At 46.3% G+C, this 17,402-nt stretch overlaps 3 protein-coding genes across 4 annotated transcripts; 1 reads left to right on the top strand and 2 right to left on the bottom strand.

The window, feature by feature from the left end:
• Window positions 1-56: 56 nt before the first annotated feature.
• Window positions 57-2,715, bottom strand: LOC147041317 (regulation of nuclear pre-mRNA domain-containing protein 1A-like). Its single transcript, XM_085901281.1, has 7 exons — window positions 2,327-2,715; window positions 1,951-2,080; window positions 1,693-1,799; window positions 1,523-1,617; window positions 1,177-1,303; window positions 618-793; window positions 57-342 (listed from the first exon to the last, which is right to left on the bottom strand). The coding sequence occupies exons 1-7, from the start codon at window positions 2,475-2,477 to the stop codon at window positions 244-246; spliced, it is 885 nt and encodes a 294-aa protein (XP_085757407.1). The 5' UTR covers window positions 2,478-2,715; the 3' UTR covers window positions 57-243.
• Window positions 2,716-3,050: 335 nt separating this feature from the next.
• Window positions 3,051-4,915, bottom strand: tube1 (tubulin, epsilon 1). Its single transcript, XM_085901280.1, has one exon. It carries the CDS (start codon window positions 4,774-4,776, stop codon window positions 3,388-3,390), a length of 1,389 nt encoding a protein of 462 aa, XP_085757406.1. The 5' UTR covers window positions 4,777-4,915; the 3' UTR covers window positions 3,051-3,387.
• Window positions 4,916-9,228: 4,313 nt separating this feature from the next.
• Window positions 9,229-17,114, top strand: ndrg1a (N-myc downstream regulated 1a). 2 transcript variants are annotated; one of them, XM_085900374.1, is made up of 16 exons: window positions 9,229-9,368; window positions 11,777-11,851; window positions 11,985-12,020; window positions 13,443-13,548; window positions 13,633-13,753; window positions 13,888-13,950; window positions 14,046-14,106; window positions 14,428-14,514; window positions 14,590-14,646; window positions 14,708-14,811; window positions 14,875-14,931; window positions 15,002-15,053; window positions 15,249-15,296; window positions 15,634-15,669; window positions 15,749-15,800; window positions 15,981-17,114. In XM_085900374.1, exons 2-16 carry the CDS (start codon window positions 11,795-11,797, stop codon window positions 16,226-16,228), a joined length of 1,185 nt encoding a protein of 394 aa, XP_085756500.1. In that variant the 5' UTR covers window positions 9,229-9,368; window positions 11,777-11,794; the 3' UTR covers window positions 16,229-17,114. The 2 variants fall into 2 exon arrangements, with proteins under 2 accessions (XP_085756500.1, XP_085756501.1); XM_085900375.1 differs by lacking the exons at window positions 9,229-9,368; window positions 11,777-11,851; window positions 11,985-12,020 and adding an exon at window positions 12,047-13,145.
• Window positions 17,115-17,402: the final 288 nt, after the last annotated feature.

The following is a 17,402-nucleotide window of genomic DNA, read 5'->3' as shown; positions in this document are numbered from 1 at the left end:
CACCTTATAATCCGGTGCGCCTTATCTACGGCCAAAGTTTTAAAATGGGCCATTCATTGAAGGTGCGCCTTTTAATCCGTTGCGCCTTATAGTCCGGAAAATACGGTAATAATGAGTATGCATGTGGGGGAGGGGGGGGTTGCAAGATGAGCACATGGGGGAAATTAAAAACTGACATTTGCATGAAAATAATATACGACAAACAATGCTAAAACTGAAGAAGTGAGATTCAAAAGTTGAATGTCAGGTGGTGGCGTCGCGGAGGCCACCCGGGAGATTGTTCAAGCGGGATCGCAGCTCTTTCCGGACTTGGCTCACTCGGGCCAGTTTGCGTTTGTATTCCTGGAGAAAAAGCCACAGAAATTTGGAATTAGAATCATAACTATAATCATCTACTAGACCTTCATTTAAAATAAATTATATCCAGAAACAAAGTCAATATTTGGCACCAACCAACGAGATCAGTTCTCCGTTTTATTACAAAGTGACACAAATCCTATTGTGCTTATTTTTGGTTGTTGGCTAACATTTTGAGAGTATAAAATCGTGACAAATCTAGAAGGGCTTCAGCACACCCTCAAATTCATGCAAAGGATAAAAAAATAACGGCTACATACTTCGAGTTTGTGCTCGTTGTGAACCAGACCGTCACGCTGGCTCTGCAGGAAGCTGGTCAGCGTGCGTGTCAGCTGCCGCCGGTCGTCAATTTCGGCCGCCAGCCGGCCACTGTAGTCGGCCAGCAGCATGCAGGCATCGTCTACCTGCCGCGAGAAACGTGCGCCCGACTCCTTATCTGAGACGGGGACACGCATCACGCCAGTAGGACAAGGTGAGCAAAATGCAAACGCTTGATTAGGGCTGGCTAACCAGTACAACATTTTATATCGATTTTTACACAATACTAATTGAAAACGTAAACAGCATAACTCAAGCAAAGACATCTTTAAAACAATTTAATGAAACTCAGCCTGATTGACTAGTCTATTCAAATAAAATAAAGAAACAAAAATACAACATTTTTGTTTCAACTCCAGAGACGGAAAAAATAATTGAAATGTAACAAACGATTTTTAACGCAGTTTCTTAGATCAGAGCTGTGGAAAAACTTTGCTGAGTTACTAGTTCTTAATGTTGTGGAGTGCAAATGTGTTTCAAGAAGAAGATGGCTTCCCCTACCTGTGATCCTGTGCAGCAGCGATGTGTCCTGCACCTCAGCAGGCAGCGAGGAAATGCGCTGACGCAGCAGCGAGTCTCCCGAGGTTGCGTTCTCCAGCTCCTGCAGCGCTCGGATCAGCTCTAAAGTCTGTCGGGACGAGAACCGGGACCTCATCAGGCTTCAAAGTCAAAGGCGTTGCAGTAAAGCGGCCTTTTCGGCCATTAGGAAGCCAAAATGAAGCATTTAGAAAATTGGATGATGTCTTATGATTTTCGGACAATATATTTTTTCATGTAGCCTAAAGTTCAACCAGCGGAATGTGTAGCAATTCCGCCCGCTGTCTTACTAAACCGTCTGGGTCAGGACCTTCGGGGGCTCGGCCGGAGAAGTCTGGCTGGGAAAGTTGTCGTTCAGCGCTCGGATGGACTCGTAGGACCTCTTGATGGGCTTCCTCTCGCCATCTGCGGAATGTCACAAGAGACAACAATGCATGTCATTGTTCTCAATCGATTAGGAAAAAGCAAAGGGGAGCTTACAGATGACTCTGGAGAGCTGGTCCAGTAGCTCATTTTCGTAGACAGCTCTCTCCTGCCAGATGGACAACACTCGGCCCAGTTGCTTCTTACAACCATCCTCGCACTCTCTGAGGGACAACACACACTGAGATCAACAAATTGTGTGTGACACTGGCTTGGTGTGAGGCCAGGGTTCACTGTTGCCCAGTCTCATACGCACTTCTGGACTGGAATAAGGTCAACTGGTCTGCTTCAGGGTGTAGAAACACACATGCATACCTGTAAACATGTTTGAACGCATCGACAATGATAGGTGCAAAATCCTGGGTGAACTCAGGTCCTTTCCTCTTGCTGTTCTGAATGACGTCATTGGCCAAGTACAGGAAGGTCAGTTTGCGTGACACCGGAGCTGCACACACAAATAAGAGTACACGTGTTGTGGTAAACATACGAGCGGTAGCAGAACTGCAACATCGGTCAGCGGCTGGTGTAAATACGAGCTTGGGCCTTTCAAGGACGGTCTTGGTCTTTAGAGCGATCAGAAGTACGTTGAGCATTCCCCATGATCTTTCACAGTGAAGATACTATTCCGCACTCGACTTGCTAGCGCCTACGCCACAACACATTACGCACGCTGACAAAGGAAGTCGCTTACCTTTAACGAGCTCGTCGTACCAAACGTGCACGATGGTCTTGGAGTGTTTCCTGTGGTGGATGAGCCACAGCGACAGCGTCTGAACGCTCTGCTGAGAGTTGCTGAGCTCGGACAGTTTCTTCTCGAGAGCAGCTTCGGAGAACGAGGACATGACGACCGCCGCACAAACCTCGTCGCTCCGCGTTACCGACACGCTTTAGCTTGATTGCTCCAACTTCCTCACTCGATTATTGTGGCTTTTTTTTTTTTTTTACTTTAAATGGGCGTTAATGTAGCCATCCACAATTATAACATGTTAGCGCACCGCTTGCGCAGTGTCGTACTTGTCTACCTAGCTAGCCTAGCCTGGTGGCCTGCGCGAGGCACTTTTCCGTGTGCTCGTCATGACGCATTCATGACAACCGGAATTCCAAACATCAAGATGTCAATTTTGGAATTAAATGTATTTAAATTATTCTTGATATTTTAAGAACGGATTGACAATTGTGCAGAAGCAATTTTCATGTCTGGAAAAAAATAGTACATACATGTTCCTGTTCACTCCAGGATAAAAAGATATACGATAGCGCTTATTCTTGTTATAATGCGTTAAAGATTGCAGCGTCCGAACTCTATATTTTAAAATTCTGATTTAGAATCAAATCAACATGTGACATAAATCTCGTGACGAACTTTGATTTGACCAATTGTAAATAAGCCTATTTAGCACTGACCATTTTTACGTACTCGCTATGAACAGATCGGTCCGTGGTTGCTATACGTCAGTCCGGCCGCCGTATTGGATGTGGCATATCTGCTGTAAAATATGCTATACGTAAAACGACTGACACATTTTTTTGTAGAAATTTGATATTTTACGGCGAAATTATTTTATTTATGCCTTGAATATAACCAATCCCATCTTCAAGATAAAGATCTTGGCATTGCCTACGTAGGTTTACATTGATGCCTGAAACATTGTGTGAATTCATTCTTGATCATCAAAGTGTTGTCGCTGCACAATGAGCTACTCGCATGCTATGCTATATTCATTGGTATCACTAAATATCAGCTGTATTGTATTAAGCAACTTTTAATCTTTCTGGAACTGGCATGAATTTCCCCGCGCCAGCTTCCTGATCACGGTACTCCTCAATCAAAGCGTCGAGGGATGTTACAGCCTCTGAGAATAAACTCTCCTCCATCCCGTCGACTTCGAGGTAATGATGTAAGTGTGCCTTCTTCCGATAAAGTTTTTGGAATCGTTCTCTCATCTCCACGAATGTGGATTTGATAGTGGTGGTGTTGGCCAGGGCTAACAGGGATTGAGAGAGACCAACAGGGGGCACAGAACAAAGACTTGTCTTCCAGCCTTCCGGGTTCCACGACACAAAGCGCACCGTGGGCTTTAACCTCTCAATATTTCTGCGCAGGTCTGACACTTGAACATCCCCCCGAAGCATGAGGGCACAGCCAAAGTAGAGACTGCGCTTTAGCTCGGCTTTGATCAACTGGTGGCCTTTGCTGAAGACGTCGCTAAAGAGCTTGTCCATTCTTCTGATAGGGTGGCTGAGCTGCGCAAATCTGTAGACAGGATTTAGACTTGGAACCAGATAGTGTAATCGAGGGAAAGGAACCAGGTTCGTGGCAATTTCATTCAGATCCATATTGAGGGAACCCTCGAAACGGGCAGAACTGGTAAGGTTGAGTAGCATGTTTGCAACAATGTCATTCATAGCATCAAAAGGCTTCTCAGAGCCCGTCAGCCTGTCCTTTGCCGAGATGATGTTGCCGTGGCGTGCGTGTTCCGTGTTCAAAATGTCCACCAGTGCCTGGTTCTCTACCAGCAGAACACAGTCAGCATTCTCCGTGAGCTCTCTCATGGCCAGCATACTGTTGTAGGGTGATACGATGACATCGTCATCCACAGATGGACAGACAGGTATGACAATGCGACACACCTCGGGAAATTCATCCTTAAGAAGCCGCAGCACTTTGGTCCCGAGCCCTGAACCTGTACCTCCTCCCATCGAGTGGATCAGAAAAAAGGATTGTAGACAATGACACTGCTCTGCTGCCCTCCTCAGCTGATCCACAATTTGGTCCCTGTAGGTCGAACCGTAAGTCAGGTGTCCAGCTGCCCAGTTGTTGCCCGCACCTGACACGCCCGTCAGCAGCTGAGTGCTGTCAAATAAATCTCGCAAAGGCCCTTTCAGGATCTCACCGATCACACCCTCCTCCATGTCCAGCAGCACCGCTCTCGCTTTCAACTGCTGGATTCTCCCATGAGCAGAAGCACAACAGAGCCCATTCCAGCTCACAGAGTCCACATTGCGGAAAAAAGTGCCGGTGGTGTCGTCATACAGTCCCCTTTGGTTGTAATGGGCATGCTCTTGAAAAGCCAGGTCCCAAAAGCGACAACCGATCTGGTTTCCACACTGTCCGACTTGAACTACAACAGACTGGGTCATGTTCAATCTCGCTCTTTCTTTTATGTTGCCAGTATAAAGTAACACCGATCAACTGGCGCTATAGTTTGTACTTTCTTCTTCTTCTTCTTTTTCGTTTTTTTCTTCTTGTTACTCTTGCCGCTCAACATTATATGAAGCAGCGCCTTGGTGTGGCCACAAAGTGCCATTGCAACAACAAACAAGCTCCTTTTTTTTTTTTCACGCTTTACCGCACTGCACACATCTATGTTTAAATCCCAGGACGTTGGCTGATGTAAGACATTCTTTTCAAAGTGCACATTTTTGCGGTGGCAGTTTTTTTTTTTTTACTCCCTGGTATGTGGTCAGAATTCTTGAGCGAGTGTATCAGGGTCACGGCGTCTTTTGAGCGCTAACTCTCAGGAAGGCACCATGTAAATCCTGTCGTCATGGCAACCGGAGGGAGTGAAGTGTTGAGTGTATGGCAACAGATTATTGTAGCGACCCAGATTGCGATTGAGAACCAGCCTACGATTTATTTGTTTACTGTCGGTGTCTGACAGATTAATCTATCTATCTATCTATCTATCTATCTATCTATCTATCTATCTATCTATCTATCTATCTATCTATCTATCTATCTATCTATCTATCTATCTATCTATCTATCTATCTATCTATCTATCTATCTATCTATCTATCTATCTAAAACAAAAAACACAAAACTTGTCTGAGGTAACAATCCTAGTTTGTCTATTAGTTAGTTAGTTAGTTAGTTAGTTAGTTAGTTAGTTAGTTAGTTAGTTAGTTTTTTGTTTGTTTGTTTGTTTGTTTGTTTGTTTGTTTGTTTGTTTGTTTGTTTGTTTGTTTGGTTGTTTGGTTGTTTGTTTGTTTGTGTGCGTGTGCGTGTGCGTGTGCGTGTGCGTGTGTGTGTGTTTTGTGAGGATTAACCCCCGTCTCAGGTCTGTGATGGCTCAAACTGGCTCAACCAACGTAATCCGTCGCAGCGGTGCATTATGGGAAGGATCCTCTCCGACGCCGCATCCATCGATACCATTTCCCATGTTTGACAATGGAAATAAAGGGAATAGGAAAACTCTAGCCGTTAATTCCTCATTATACTTCCCGATCTGTCCACGAGGGGGAGCTGCCGCCATCGGTGTCAAAGTTCCCGGGTTCCTCGGTCACGTCTCACTCGTCGTCCTCGTACGCAACACACAGTGGGGGGGGTGTTACAAGAGGCAACTCCCTGCATAGTCAACAATTAGTCACCGGCAGCATGCGGTAAATTTCTGGGTCATTATCGCAACAAGCAGCGATTTCATCATTTTCTCACGAGTTTATTTTCGCGATTTGATCTCTTATTAGAATGGAGATACAGTAATACAATCAGCATGCAAAAGAGTCAATGAATAAACCGTATGACCAAACGTCAAATGTCGAAATAACAAAAATGGGAATATAGATATATTGATGCAAAAATCCACACGCGTTTAACTGTAATATATAAATGCTAAGAAAATAGAATTGTTATGATTATTCGACCTCCATAACAGCATTTAACAAATGTCTTATTGAATAGAAAATGAATTTCAACAAATTCCCTTGATTTTCAGTCATGTCAAGTATTGAGAGGATTCTCGATCTTTGACATTGTCGCTGTCCCTTTGAAACTGTTGAAATTGTTCGTCGTCGCCCTTTTATTGACGATCGTCGAGGTGAATCTGTGATATGAGCCGCTAACCTTTGAGGTACGGGTCGCAAGCTGCTTTGTGTTAATTGTTCACTTCAGTGATCAAGTATTACAACAAAGTGTGATTGTCGTCCTGTTGCCACTCCAAAACAATCTTGCAACCGTTAGCGTTTCGTTGTTCATCTACTCCCCAAGTAAATGTTTGACCGCGACAGAATGGAATATGTGGGCTGTTGCTTCTCATTCCCATGATATCCCATCCTCAAAAATAACTTCTTTATAAACCTGTTGTTCTGCCACATTTCATCAACTTTCTTATCCCGCTGTGTGTCACAGGACACGGGACAAATCCAGGAAGAGGCCCGCAGTGGAGATCGCCATTTCACACTGGTTTTGTTTTTGTGGAAAAATAAATAAAAACACAAACATTTCTCATGTCTGTCATTCCTTTTTTTACCTTCACACAAAACTAAAAATGCAACCCTGCTATTGTTGCTTGGAAGAATTCACGGTAAAGAGAGTCAGATGTATTCAATGCAAACAGAAATGTACAGCATGTGCCGCTGTCTTTCTTTCATTTCAGATTCATTACAATTCTGTGGTTTCCTCGCCCACCATTCAAGCTAATGTGCGTGCAGTGTGAGCAATGTGTGCTAAATGCTAAGGCGTAGCATAACATGTCTTGTCATGTGTCCGATGTCTTTCTCGGAAGAAGGATGTCAGCTGAGTGACGTGACCACTTTGGGTGCTTGGCAAAACAAAAAAAGCAGTGGACATGTTCAAGTACTTCCAATAACTAACTAAATAAAAAAAATAAAAAATAAATAAATAAAGTCACCGTTATTTATTTATTTATTTATTTTCTTAACCTTTGAACCTCTCTATTGCAAACAGTACTATTAACCCTTCAATCTGTCCATCGCCCGGCGAGTCACTCAGTAACAGTTTTATCAGCACCCGGAGGGAAAGGAGGGCAGTTTTATCGCGACTTGAGTCAGACGATCGATATCAAAGTCGAGCATTGTAAAATATTGTTGCGGCACGACAGCGGTGCGGAAGAATGAGACGCACGTTTGACACGCCGGTAACGGCGACAGTCTTCAAAAATGCAAACAAGCCTTGTCAGGGAATGCTACGCTGCTAGTGTCTACTGGCTTGAACTTGAGCCATTTACTTCGGGGCCTGGTCTCAACTGGCAAACTCTCACCGGGGTGAAAGTCCGTGAGTGCTTTTATCAAGTGTTGAGCAATCCAGATGATGTACTGTATTTTTGTTCGCCAAGATGAAATCACAACCAGGCCCGACGGGTGCGTTCGAGGACGCTTGTCTTTCAGGGCCTCATCCACACTCGCTGACTCCTTCAGACAAACAAAAGCGCAATCTTGCGGGTAAAAGTCCAAACCGCTGCAGCTCTTATCAACTATTAACCTACATTCAATGCTTTTTACGGCCTACAAACTGTACTCCGTATTTTGTATAAGATAATGCCCCCTCCCCTCCAGCCCCCAAAAAAACATGCAGTCGTTTTTTTTTATTGGCCTTGCCAATGCGGCCATTGTGTTCCCATTGAGGGCCTCGCGTTACAAGGCAACAGTGAACTTATTGTGCCTCGACCGAGGCCACACACGCGCACTGCAACAGCCAGTCAGCGGCGGCAGGTGTGGAAAATTCCACGAGGAGGCGTAAAAGCCAGACGCATGGCTGCGGAATCGCAAGCAACACGCTTAGGAAACTCGACCCCGAGTCAAAGCAAAGCATTTTATGGCGCCCGCCAATCAGGGGGGAGGCCAAAGGACGGGTCTCATGTGAAGATACAGCATTTTACTTGTACAAGTGGCCTAGTGGTAGAGTGTCGCCCCTGAGACTGGAAGGTTCTGGGTTCAAATCTCGGCCGGGTCATACCATAGACTATAAAAATGGGACCCGTTTCCTCCCTGGTTGACACTTAGCATCAAGGGTTGGAATTGGGGGGTTAGATTACCAAAAGATTCCTGAGCGCAGCACCGCTGCTGCTCACTGCTCCCCTCTCTCTCCCCCAGGGCAGGGGATGGATCCAAATCACATGGGGATGGGTTAAATGCAGAGGACAAATTTCCCCACACCCAAATGTGTGTGTGACGATCATTGGGACTTTTACTTGAACTAGCATCCATGCGGCAATGCACAGCATCTTCATTCCTCAAACTTTCAAGCAATCTAGTAAAAACAAGCGTCTCCCCATGTCTCTAAATAAGTGACACCATCACATCTTCAATCTGTCATCTCAATTAAAAAGAGTGATTTCAAAAATAAAACATTTAACCCTGCATTTTTATCATTTGTTTTCATTTTTAAGACAGTTCCATATAAACATAGGAGAGCAAAGGTGAAGCAAGTTCATCAAGGCGCAGCGAGTGCATTAGGCGCGACCCAGTCGAGCGGCAACTGCGCTTTACTGCCTCCCGAACGGGTCCGTGAACGTCACACGGGCCAATTTGCCAACAATTTGAGCTGCTACTCCGCCTTTAGAGGGCGTCACGTCCAGCTGCACCCGTGCTTACTTTGGACCGTACTCCGCTTAGTTTAGTCCCTGTGCAGCCCAGCCCAGCTGCATTTTCATCTTTTAAGATGCACTTTTGATTCTTTGTTTTGAGGAATGTCTTCTTGGCGCTGCTGTTAAACTGTGGGAAAGTTGCACTCGGTTGCACGATCACTCCCCGCAGCAGATGTTGCCCAATCCGGGGAAAGTGGGCCGAGTTTGCGCCCCGACCGCTCCGACCCCACCCCCCCGCCCTTTCGCAACTCTCATCTCCACCCTCCCCAAGGCTTTATAAAATTCCCTCATACATCCGCCTACACGTTGTAAACAAAACTGCTGCCGCCACAGAACGCCTGAACGCCTTCAAATCTTTTGAAATCTTTTTGGGAGAAAAAAATCCCCTCTGCTTCAGGAAACCTGCAGGTCAGTTGAACCTTTTAAACATTAAAATATTTTTTTTTCTTTTTCACGCAAGTAAGAAAAGGCGCACGCGCGAGCGCGTGCAGGGATCTGCTGGCACAAGTGACAAGTTCTTCGTGCAATCTTTAGAAAATAAAAATAAAAAAAAAGGAAGAAAAAGATAAACCCTTGCTCAAAAGACTTGGTGTTTGAAAGTCGGTATTTATTTTATGGTCACAGCACAATCTCAAAAGTGGAAAACAAAAAGTTAATCGTCCACATCAAACGCTGCCATATCATGTTTCAGTATACGTTTATTATATTGTTATTTTTGTTTATCTTGTTTTATGTATTGTTTTGCATTCGTTATCTCAGCACGCTAATGGGAAACATCCGTTTATTTTTCCAGTCACGGTGGTGCTTGGCTCAGTTCTGGTTGTGTCCTCTTTCTTTTTTTTTCCGTATAAAAGACAAAGAGAAATAGTAGCTGCACGCACCACGTGACTGAGTGACAGCACCTAGGTCATATGATTGGATGATCAAGTTGCGTAACGAGATGTTTTATTTTGCATTCTTGACAGAGAGGAAGAGTTTTTTTGGTGTGTCTTGTTTACTCGCATATCCTCCTTTGGCCCTGGTAACTCATCTGTGCAGAGCCGCGTTCAGGGTCCCTCGTTTATAGGGTCCTCATCATTTCAGTGCTATTGGGGTCCCAGGTTTTTTTTGTTTGACATGGTAACTTTTCCTTTCAACGCTGTGTTCAGGTTCCCTCCATTTTTTGTGAATACAAATATTGTAAAATCTGGTTCTTGAACGCACCCTGGTTGACTTTTATGCATCTAGCATACGCCAAACAGTCATTTAGTCTAAATGTAGGTCTGCGGTGGCTTAGCTCAGTTTAGTTTATCTTGCTTTCTTGCTCAGCTCTGTTGATATTTGACAAGCGAGGGATTTGACAGATTAAGTGAGTTTGTCGGAAAAGATTAGCGAAGCAATAATTGTTGCTGCAGATGGACACCGATTTCAAAGAGAAGGAGCCTCCTCAATCTTGTTGATGCAAACAATAGTTATCATCATCAACCTAAAATTGCCAATACAATAAATAGCTAACGCCGCTTATACCAATAATCGCTAACATGGACAGCTAAAATATGCAACAACTCATCAGTCACCATGCACAGTGCAGGCAACAAGTGGAAAGTGCCATCATAATCTGTTGCGGCGTCTTCTTTTTATGCAAGGCAGCAGATTTTCAGGCCCATCCCGCCCCTGTCCCCCCTTTCTCACCGGCCTTCCTTTCCTCTCCCGATTGCATAACAAGCCTGACCCGTGCCAGCACTTCTTTCGGCAAGAACAAAAAAAACAGAACAGAGCAGTCGGGACTCGCACGGAGGGACCGGTTTGACATGATCTGGTTGCTACAGACACTAAAACTGCAAGAAGCGGCGCCGCCGACCTTGCCCTTCTCCTCGGCCCCCTCAACACCACCCTAGTAACAGAAGAAGACCCTTAGTTTTCAAAATTCACATGAGCGTGTTTGATTTGCCAGCACGTGTGCTGCTCCTGCGGCGAAAAGCACACAAGAAGCTGGTGCTCTGTTTCCCCACGTTGTGCACTCACAATTAAAACAGCTGTGAGAAACAAAGAAAGCCAGCCGGCCGAGTTGACACTCGTGTCTTTCCTGTGACGGCTACCCGACCTTGCTACTTCTGACATCATAGAAAAAAAAACAGGTTTCTGACATCACGTTGGCTTTTTAGCACATGAAACGGGTCACGGCATGCCATGGCTGCCCTGCCTCCTCTTCCTCCTTCTTCTCCTTGTCCTCCAACAAAGGTTCCACAGTGCAGCCCACCCCAAAAAATGGGCGTGTTGTTTGATACTACTCATTGCCATTGTGCGATCCGGATCGCTCCGGTCTCCCGGCCCTGACTCTCCATGTGAGAAAGAGAAAGTATTTCACACTTCCTGCGCAAGACGTCTCTCGCTGTGTCAAGCCATTAAGTGCGGATACACGCGAGTCACACATTCCGTCGCCCAGAGAGTAGCAAACGTCGGCCGGCCGGCCGGCCGCGTTGGTGCTTCTCAACTTGTCGGGCCAAGTTGCGACCCATTAAGATCGAGCACGTTCTGCCAATCCTTCCTCGTAGAACGAATACCCCTAAACGGGTATCTGTCATCTCCGCACCTTTGTAGCAAATGTTGAGTACGAAAGCAGGCGTCAAACAAGCACGCGGGCACGGCAGGCGTGACAGGACACGAGAAGACAAAAGGGAAAAATGCCCACACATTTGCTTGACTCTCGTGCCGACAAGTCTGGTATTTCCTACACTGTGCCAAAGGCTGGTGAAGGCAGCACCAGAAGAACCAGTTGGTGTCCGAGGTGACGTCTGGATCTCAATCCTATTATAACTTGTTTTGTGGTCCGACAGGCCGCGCAGCCCGTTGCCATGGACGACATCCAGGTTGTTGAATCCAAACCTCTGCTAGTGGACAGGGAGCTGCCCGTACGTATTCATATGATTGCTCCTTATTTTGGCCTTGTCACCGCGTGGCATAATTTGAGCGCACGCTCCCTCGCAATATTTGATTCGTCGCATGCTAATTGTGCTGTGACTTGACAAGTTGTTTGCGTTGCAGGGTCTGAGGGAGGCGGTGCAGCAGCTCGCTATCAAGGTATGCTAGCACACGGCCGGTACATTTATTAGCTCGCTATCAAATCACACTAGCACTGATTAGCCATCTTATCTGGACCGGCGACCTTTGTCACATGACCCAGTTAGCTTGAGCTGGCCTAGCGCCATCTAGCAGCAGAACGAGTAAACCATCATCATCGTCACGGTGATCTCGTTTTCCCACAAATCAAATCTGGGCTCGGCTAATCAAATTTGCCTGCTTCTGTACGTCGGATTTTTTCTGCAGCGATTTGATGATTAATTTGTTGATTCAAATGTATTATTTTGTTATATGATCATTTATGTCTTCATATAAAGATCTTCGGAAAACTCAAATATGTTCCTTCCAGAGCTGACAACAGAAGCACAGCCTTTTTTTGTAGTGCCTTAGGCAGATCGATTTCATCACGGTGGCCATTGCAGACAAACGCAGCAACTTGTTTGTGCCACGAAGGTGGCGGGCGGGATTACGACTCGCCTACGTTCTGGTGTGCTCGTGCGGCGTGGTCGCGGATGACGCCTGGGGTGTGCTAAACGGGTCATCCTCGTCTCTCGCTTGAGGAGGATGAAAAACAAAAGTAGGAAAATCAACAAGCACAAAGGTGCCATTGGTGTGTAGGTTGAAATCTGACATCCACGCAAACATACATTTTGCAAATGATTGACACAAGATCTTACTGTGTTACAATTGGTGTGGTCCCCTGTGGTACCCCTCGTGCTTCTGACCTTCTATTAACTCGAGGGACACGTTTATAAATTGGACTTCAGAATATTCCCTTGACTGGTGGAATATTTTCAGAATCTCACAGCTGCACAGCATCTTTGTTTTATCGGCTATCTGAAGAAGACAGTCGGTGAATGACCGCCAACCCGCCCGCCGCCGCCTGGTCCCGACAATCCAATTTAAGGATCTCTCCCTCTGGATTTAGCTTGTTTTGACCGGGTCGCAAGGCACCACGGGAGGTCAGGGGGCTTAAGGCTTAGCGCTATAAAGGCCTCCAACCGATCCGCGCCACCCAGCCCGCACTTGGGACATTCGCTGTTCGTACCCATCTCGAGTTTCCCAGCAAAGATGGTTCTGGACGATTCCGACGTGGAGATGATTGTGGCCGACGTCGAGGTTGCAGTGAGTCCGCGCGCTGGGATTTTGTCCGATGTTTTTTTTAGATGGGGCGTTTTGCTGCAGTTTGTCAGCTGCCGCAACAGAAATGCGGAGTGGTAACGATGAACCGGTTTGCAAATGAAGTTAGGGTTAGGGTTAATTGCTGGTGTAATGTGCATCGTATACTCTGCTGGAAAACAACTATAGCTACATTAGTTGAATTTATATTAAAACAGTTTTTAATATGGGAACCTTCCAAAGTATTTTGAAGCCAGCAGTTTTCAGGGTGTCTAAAGTCGTGTTTTGGCGTCATTTTGGAAGGAGCATGACGTGGAGACGCCGTACGGACGACTCCACTGCACCATGCGGGGAGTTCCCAAAGGCGAGCGGCCCGTCATCCTCACCTTTCACGACATCGGGCTCAACCGTAAGGCGCGCCTGCACGCTGCGGCTCTTCCTCACGCTAGTCACCCTCATCATCATCATCATTTTCTTTCTTGCGGGCGGGCAGACAAGACGTGCTGGGACTCGCTGTTCCAGCATGAGGACATGCTGGAGATCCTGCACCACTTTGCTGTGTGTCATGTGGATGCGCTGGGGCAGCACGAGGGTGCCAACACCTTTTCTACCGGGTAAGCCCACACACTTGCGCCGGTGACCTTTGACACAACAGCCAGATTAGGGCAAGATGTGTTACAAATTGTCATATGACGACTTGTATTGTATTTTTAATTGATGATATTCTATAAATTGACACTTCCTCCAGCTACGAGTATCCGTCCATGGACGAGCTCTCCGAGACGCTCCCGCTGGTGCTGAAGCATTTTGGGTAGGTTCAAACGCTCACTTGTTAAATTGCAGACACGCCAGATTGTTGTTGGGACTTGTTCTAATAGCTTGTGTGTGTGTGTGTACACTCTGCAGGCTGAAGTCTGTTATTGGATTAGGGATGGGAGCCGGAGCTTTCATGCTGACCAAATTTGCTGTAAGCCACAAACACACACACACACACACACACACATCTCTTCTTCCTCGGCTGAGCTTAATCATTGACTGAAAATCAATCATCCTCCTGGTTTTTGATGATTTTGGCAACACGCCTCCACAATGTCTCGAGACCGTTCCAATGTCAAAGGTTCACCACCAGGGCGATGCATTAATTCTTCACCAAAATATCATATTGAAGTAAAACCAAAACCGCTCCCGACTGCCACAGTGAAATGATGAAAAAGCTAGGACGCAACAATGGTCCGAGTATGATGAACTGTTGTCGAACTGATTGTAATATTTGCTCTGAACACGGTAGCTGGAGTACCCGAAAATGGTGGAAGGTCTGGTGCTGATCAACATCAACCCGTGCGCCGAGGGCTGGATGGACTGGGCTGCGCACAAGGTCATCCATTGAAGAAAAAAAAAAAAAAATTCAGTTTGAGATGCGGTTCTCAAAACAATCACATTCTGACTTCAGATTAGCGGCTGGACCCACGCCTTGCCCGACCTGATCATCAGCCACCTCTTCGGAAAGGTGAGCGCTATGCCACTTTTGGTTCCAATAAGCTAACGGATGCCAAATGTGAATCCGGCAGGAGGAGATCCACCACAACCAGGACATGGTGGCCACATACCGCCACCATGTGATGAGGGACATGAACCAGTTCAACCTGCAGCTCTTCGTCAAGGCCTACGAAAGGTGAAAAGTCACGTTGCCTTTGTAGGCCGCTGAGAATTTCCAATTTCATTTTCTTTTTTGAAGTCGGCGGGACCTGGAGATCGAGAGGCCGGTGCCAGGAAGCAACACCAGAACCCTCAAGTGAGTCGGCGCCATTTGCGTTTGTTTGCTTCATCCCAAAACCCTGCTCATGCATTACCTTTGAACCCAGGTGTCCTTCCCTTTTGGTGGTCGGGGACAGCTCGCCTGCCGTGGACGCCGTGGTGAGGAACACGCCGCAATTCGTTGCTTGAAACAAATTTAAGACTTCAACTTAATTTAAGAGCCCAACTAGAAGCCCCAATTTGAAGCAAATGTCTGAGCGGTCATTTGAAAGCCTGATTGATACGAGCTGGAAAGGCTCATTTTGAAACTTTGCAAACCTGAGCCTGTCTACTTTTGATGTGTTGTGCACGCAGGTGGAGTGCAACACCAAACTGGACCCGACAAAAGCCACCCTGCTTAAGGTGCGAGCGTTAGGCTACTTGCGATCGTCACGGAAACGGCACGCGTGACTGTGTGTGTGTGTGTGTGTGTGTGTGTGTGTGTGTGCGTGTGTGTGTGTGCGCAAGCGCGTTTACCTGGTAACACATTAACCGGCGCCTGTGCCCAATCTGCTACGTCTGACCTACTTGCGGCAGGCAACCTCTGGCTCAGGTCCGACAGGCCAAAATTTTGGCTGGGTGCTGATGTGGCGTTTAATGGCCCTGTGGAGAAAACAACGTCAGCTCTTTAATGGCCTTTTTTCTGCTTCTCATTTCACCTGCTTTAGTCATTTGATTTCATATTTTTCTTTTCTTTCAGATGGCCGACTGTGGAGGCATGCCACAGATTGACCAGGTGCGTATGACTTCAAATGTCCATTCGTTGATCTAGAAATGGACAAGACTTACTTTGGCATTGTGTTTTTCTTTGATAGCCCGCCAAGCTGACGGAGGCGTTTAAGTACTTCATTCAGGGCATGGGATACAGTGAGTACATGTTGCATTTTGCTCATACTCGACTGCCCTCTTGTGGTTAAATGAGGGGCTGCCAGGGCAGAGTTTGTTGGCAATACAATCACATTTAAGAAAGAGAGGTCAGTTGACAATACTACCTGCCCAATTTGATGGGACACCAATTGAATTTTCCACTGGTGTTTGTCGCGGCAGTGCCCTCGGCCAGTATGACCCGCCTGGTGCGCTCTCGCACGGCCTCCGGTTCCAGCGTGACATCCTTCGAGGGTTCGCGCTCGCGCTCACACACCCACGAGGGCAACCGCTCGCGCGCGCACACCAACGAAGGCCCGCGCTCACGCTCGCACACGGCCGAGCACCTGCGGGGGGGTCAGACCCCTGCCGCCGACGCCGCCCCCGCCGTGGACCAGGGCATGCTCAAGACCCCCGAAGTCTCCTGCTAATTCCGTGGCAATTAACTCCCTTTTTGTTTGCTGTACCACTGTCAAAATATTTGTTTGTTTTTTTCATCTAGATTAAGATGGTTGGACCTACGATTTTGGGTTTGGTGATGATGTAGCGTGTAGGGGCATCGCTAGTGGCTGACAGGACAGAGGAAGCTTGTTGTGCATCATTATTTGTCTCTTTTTTTAGTAGCAAAATGGACAAATATTCACATACGATCAGTTGACTTTGACACATTGTCCACATGCAAAAATCTCTTCAAATAATAATCAGATCAGAGACCACGGCGCCATCTGCTGGGTGGCACGACACCCTCCCTTCAGCTCTTGCTGCCCTCGTGGACCACGCCATGCCAACGGCAAGTTTTTAACAAGATTTTTTTCAAACGTATTAAGAAAGATGACTTGGTAGGTTGGAGGGGGTGGGGGTGAAGGAGAGCGCGGCGGAAGCTAGCTTTTTACGCATCGTTTTAGCTCATCCTGTTTTTATTTTGACCATACTGACATGCATTTGATTTCCTTTCGCTCGAAAAACTTTTGGAGAAAGACGAAAATACGCTAAGGGACATGAGTTGCTTTTTTGTAATCCATACCATCAAATCGAAAAGCTTTATTAACAACGCCGGCAGACAAACGATTAACTGTTTTTATAAGATATTTTTTTCCCCAATACAATCAAGCACAAAGGAACAAAGCGTTGCCATGTAGTTGTTGACAGTTATGCGTCTTGTCAATTTGTTGTCATTAATAACGGCGTTCTGACTTGCACTACGTTGGCAAACGTTTGCTTTTGTAGGAGCTTTGTAAAGATTCTGCTGCTCGAGCGGCATAACAGTTTGTATTTATTAAGAAAAAAATGACAGTAAAAATGACAACGTGTAACTCAGCTGAGCTCAGTGTGTCGTCTTTTCTCTGATTTTTTTTTAAACAACAGCAGGAACAACAACAAAATCTCTCTCTCTGTTTTGGGTTCCAATTTTAACGGGTGTCCATGATTCAAATTGTCACTATTGCTGAGCCACATCTGCAACGTCAACAAACCAAACCAAACCAGACACTTACTTGGTGAACTTTAGCAGGTTCACACTTACTTCAGCAGAACTTTAACAGAAGACTTGTTTGACACGAGCAATCTCTAGGCAAACTGTTGCAGCCTGTTGACTTTCTGGATCTG

Source organism: Syngnathus leptorhynchus, chromosome 20 (genome assembly GCF_054491065.1).
Source record: "Syngnathus leptorhynchus isolate UIUO chromosome 20, UIUO_Slep, whole genome shotgun sequence".
Taxonomy (NCBI): domain Eukaryota; kingdom Metazoa; phylum Chordata; class Actinopteri; order Syngnathiformes; family Syngnathidae; genus Syngnathus; species Syngnathus leptorhynchus.
Note: the sequence above shows the minus strand (reverse complement) of the source record. Positions and strands in the feature narration are given on the sequence as shown.